Source organism: Rhinopithecus bieti, unplaced genomic scaffold (genome assembly GCF_001698545.2).
Source record: "Rhinopithecus bieti isolate Rb0 unplaced genomic scaffold, ASM169854v2 scaffold_7967, whole genome shotgun sequence".
Taxonomy (NCBI): domain Eukaryota; kingdom Metazoa; phylum Chordata; class Mammalia; order Primates; family Cercopithecidae; genus Rhinopithecus; species Rhinopithecus bieti.
Window position 1 is genome coordinate 1,449,428 of NW_016806112.1, and position 5,157 is coordinate 1,454,584.

The 5,157-nt window shown below is 43.6% G+C and overlaps 1 protein-coding gene across 1 annotated transcript in view; it reads left to right on the forward strand.

The window, feature by feature from the left end:
- The window catches only part of MAPKAP1 (MAPK associated protein 1), a 283,018-nt gene that overhangs the window by 168,192 nt on the left and 109,669 nt on the right, over positions 1-5,157 (forward strand). Inside the window, exon 7 of the mRNA XM_017874749.1 lies at positions 4,187-4,296. Within this exon, the coding sequence (XP_017730238.1) occupies positions 4,187-4,296 (110 nt within the window). The remainder of the gene's footprint in view (positions 1-4,186; positions 4,297-5,157) is intronic.

A 5,157-nucleotide genomic window follows, 5' to 3' on the forward strand; every position in this document is an offset into this window, starting at 1 on the left:
CCCCCCCCCCCACCACAAGCAGTCTCTGCTTAGGAGGCAGGGGAAGGAGGGGCTGAAGTGGGGCCTCTCCTCTTGGGATGATGACTTAGGACAAGGAGAACAAAAGAGAACTAACATCGACTCCATTTACTGTTTCCCAGTCATAGTGTGAGGTGCTTGGCATTCGTTGTCTGTTTCATCCTCGTGACAATTCTATAGGGAAGTAGCCTACTCATTTCATGGATGCAACTGAGGTTCCCACATGTTACAGCAACATCTCCGTTAGCCACGGAACTGGGATTTCAGTCAGAGGGTATTTAACCTCCAGTCTATGCCCTTTCCTCTCCAGTGTGCTGCCTTCCAACTTGAGTTCTGGTTCCAGCTCTGTTCCTAAAGATAGAATCTAAGCTTTTCAGATGAAGACCTATGTCCCTGTGGGCTCTGTGGCTCCCACTGCCTCTCGCTTACTGCTTAGTACAGAAAGGCTGCTTGCGTTGGGTTCATGCTGGCATACAAACTTCTCTGGGGTAACTGAGTGGCTGTGCGCTGGGACGGAGCGCACAAGTGAGGAGTCTCTTTTTAAAATGCCCATACATTGTTCAGTGGTTACGAGACTTGACAGGACCTAACTTTGAATTGACTGAAGCACTCCTGGCAGTGTTTCATCCGCTCCCTGACATGGAATTTCACCCTAGACCCAGCATGGACAGCCCAAGGAACCATGGGAAGGGCAGCTGCTGCTTTTCGGTGTCCCTAGAATGCCCTGCTCTGAGGGAAAAGAAGTTGTCTGTCCCTGAGGCGAGCAGGAGGAGGAGCTGTTTCTGAGCCGAGACTTTGGGTCTGTGTGTAGCCTGCTTGTTCAGCCGAGGGCTGATCACCCCGCCACAGCTCCTAACCCAGAGACTGGAGCACGTGCCACAGGGAAGGCAGGCTGGGACCAGGAGCACCCTGTCTGCCTACTACCAGCCGCCCCCCCAGGATCATTGTCCTCTCAGCCTCAAACCCAGCATCCCACATTAAGTAAAGGCTTTAAAAGATGTATTTCAATAGACTTTTTAGAAAGCCCATAAAAAATCCTGGATATAAAGAAATGAGGCATAAAACCCAGAATGTTTGGAAGTCAAGCTGAAAATTGTGGTGGCAAGTCTCCATCTCCACTTGTTAAATGGGAGCATAACTTAACACTTACACCTAGACGGAGGCTGAGAACCACTTGCATTCTATGCTCTTACGTTTCAGAAACATATGAGGGTATTACTCAAAAAACAAAACCCTGCCCATCTCCCCCCCCAAAGCGCTCACTGTAGACGTGGAACAAGATCCAAAGTTGGCATTCGTCTGGAGGGAAGGGAGTGGAGCGTGGGACTGACCTGAGGAAAGTCTTATTAGGTCTGCCTGAATGTGCAGCACGCAGGGCAGAACCTCTTTCTCCTTTTAACGTGCACGTTTTTACAGAAATGGAGCCCCAGAGTAAGATACTGCACACTCATGAAGGTCCATTCCGAGGGCCGTGCGTGCCCCTTCCCTTCGCTGTTGTTTTCATTTTCCTCTCATGAACCTTGCTACCCTGGCTTCAGCACGGAGGCTGTAAAGGAAGATGGAGAGCCGAGTTACCTCAGAATGATCACTATCGTTAACATTCACGGGTGGTTCACTTATCATTCCTGACTGCACAGACATGGCAGCCGCTCGGAAGCGTCCGCAGGTGTAGCATGGTGATACATATTACATTGTGCCACAATGGATTTATGTATTCTGTAACAAAAGAAAAGTGTAATGAAAAAATACAGAAGGTAATCCTTTATTCCTCCACTACACAATTTATCAGTAATGCCTGTGGATGATAAGTGCCAGGGATTTCCTCTGCTTGCTTTAACCTTGTCACCCAGGTACGTTTTGGTAAAATGACAGAAAAATACAGACTAGGGATTTTCCTCTGCTCAAAAATCTTTTAAAAGGACACTTTTAATTTATGAAAGTTAGTCCAAACACAAGGCTTCCTTTTGAGCTTTTAGTCTGCTTTTGCTGAAAAAGATTGGCTGGAAATAATGCTGTCAGCCGGCAGCAGAGTAGGAGGAAACGTAAGCAATTTCTAAGCAGACTGAAATCAACAGTAGTTCCGCTAGAACCAGGTGGATGGCAGTTCATGAGGTCCAGGCCAGTACTAGTTTGTGAGTACCCGAGAACTTGTGTTCTCTTTTAGGCCCTACTCATCCATCGCCCAACATATTGTCACAGATGGAGCACATACTGACTTCTGAGGAGAAAGCAGGGGAAGGCAAATCTGATCGTGGTTGACTGGCATTTGTTCCAAACACACACTGGCCTAGCGCCAGAGCAAATACCCCCAAGTTTATAAATGCACAAGGCACTTTACATTTCAGTACTCTTGCCAAAGTATCACTTACTGCATCGCTCCCTAAATATAGTTTTTTAAAAGAGCTTTTCTTATTTTGCTTTGATCAGTAAAATAAACTTTTAAAGATTGTTCTGGGATGGGGTCCAGCTTCTGAGGTAAAGAATGGCCGGGACTCAGGCATGATTCAGTAACAGAGTGTTCAGTAAAATTAGCTTGACAGTTCTCAGGCCTGCTGTTCGATAGCAAGAACTTGACCAAGTTAAAATGGATGATGGTGCTGGCCAGACCAGCTTCGGCTTTTGCTTTTTAACAAATGGAATGTCAAGGATTAAACAGCAAGCCGTATGGAGAGGAGGGTTGTGGAGATGTCTCTGTATTAGGGAAGCAAATTAGGTCCTTGGTTTTGAGATCGACCCCCAGCCCCTATGGAGAGTCAGCCACCTGGTTGGGTCCAGCCTAGGCTTAAGACCCTTCCCAGCCTGTCCTACCATTGGGAATCTTTTCCAGAGCTTAGCTTGGGGCTTGGCTTTTCTTTCAGATTTCTTGTCAGTATGAAGTTCTGCCATGTTTTTTGGCCATGTTCCCTTTAGAGATTCTTATGGAGAAATGGGAATGCGACCAAACTCCTTGTGGCAATTCCCATGTTCCATAGTTGGAAACTTGGGTCCCGTTTGTTACAAGAGCTACTTGGAATTGGTCTGTTTTGTTCCAGTGCCCAAGCGTAGTGAGTAGTATTTGTGATACTTGCTATTGCAATTAACAGTCTTGGTGAAGTTATACCTCACACGGGAGATGGGCTTCTGTTTTTAGAGTACTTGTTCCTTAGCAGTTCTTTTCCAATCTAGATGAAGCCTTTCCCCCACCCAGTTTGATTAATTGGACGCTTACAAGGAGTGTTAGTGTTTTGTCTTATAATTACTTGTGCTTCAGCTAATATTTTGACTTTCTAGGACTAAGTAGATTAAACCGTTCGTACTGAAGTGTATAGACTGTATTTAAAAATATATATATATATACAGCCTGGTGCGGTGGCTCACGCCTGTAATCCCAGCACTCTGGGAGGCTGAGGTGGGCAGATCATGAGGTCAGGAGTTCAAGACCAGTCTGGCCAAGATGGTGAAACCCATCTCTACTAAAACTACAAAAATTAGCCAGGCACAGTAGCAGGCGCCTGTAATCTCAGTTCCTGGAGAGGCTGGGGTAGGAGAATCGCTTGAATCTGGGTGGCAGAGGTTTTCTGTGAGCCGAAATTGCACCACTGTACTCTAGCCTGGGTGACAGAGTGAAACTCCATCTCAAAAAAAAAAAAAAAGTGTGTGTGTATGAATAAACAAATATATTTACCAGCTAGTTAGAGCATTTTCTTTTCCTCCTTCTCAATTACTTTGGGGTATTACTGCCCTCTGGCCCCACATGACATTTTTTTTTTTTTTTTTTTTTTTTTGGTCTGGGGCTCCATTAGCTTAGTATGATGGCAGTATCTGCCTGTAGTGACATCTACTGATACAAGCCAAGTTTATCAGTTGTCAATCCTTGTTGCAAGATTTGGTTTGGAAGCCAACACTAGGAACCCTGCTACTGACCCACGCAGACCACTTAGGTTCAACTTGGACAAATTAGAAAACCTTCCCTAAGCCTGACCTCTCTTTCACTTGGAACTGCTCATGCTAGAATCTTTTATCACCACCCCCCATCCCCACCATTAGAAGTATATCTATTCAACCTATTTTAAATAATTGGCACCTCAGTATGCACTTACTTTAAAACTTGCTTAAACACAGTGAAGATCGCAGTAACATCTCTCTGGATGAATGTTGGTGATGATGTAATATTTGTCTTTTCCTACAGAAATGCTGCTCATGGATTCTCCCTTATTCAGGTGGACAACACAAAGGTTACCATGAAGGAAATCTTACTAAAGGCAGTGAAGCGAAGAAAAGGATCCCAGAAAGTTTCAGGTGGGATAGTTAAATCATATTCTCGCAGTAGTAGAAGCTTAACCCTTATTAAAAGGGCATAGGGCATGTATGTGTGATGGCTGGCTAGATTGTTTCAGATGTCATTGCTAGAAGGTTTGGTTAGCAGATCTACGCAAGAAGAGGTGATTGTACATTGCCCCTGGGCCTCAGAAAGGGACTGGCTCAGCAGCATATGTGAGAAGAATGTATTCGTATCAATTGTGGAAGTTCCTTCATTAATAATTTGTGGTAGATTCAGACAGAGCTACTTGTGCTGATGATTAGTTGATGTAAAGCTGTCTTGAAAACCGAATCAGTCCTAAACTTGAATCACTACTTTTAATTTCATGTTTTCACATAATTTCCCATGGGAGAACTTTTAGTTACTAATGTTTCTGGTATGGGGAAGAAAAGAAAATTTCTCTTCATCTTTATCAAATGAGGGCAACCCTTTAAAAAAAAAAAAAAAAAAAGACAAAAAGGCAAGTCACTTGATGTGCACAAATAACCTAACTCCTCATTACCCAACTTTATGTGGAAAATATGCTTATAGTATTAGCTGTGATATTTAAAGCATGTATACCAGGATTGAGAAATAATTATCTTGAGAAATGGCTCAAAGATCTGTCGTATCACAGACAACTTTAATATAAATCAACTCATGTTGAATATCTTAGCTCTGTAACTAAAGAGACTTCTTAAACACCTTTGATTTCACCTTTTGGAAAGGAAAAAAAGCATTGCTGGGGCGGAAGAAAATAGTTTTGTGCTCTTTTTAAGGGGAGGCATATAATCTGTTCCAGATTTAATTAGCTATCTTCAGATGAAAGCTGAAGTTTTAATAAAAGTTAGAAGAGATAA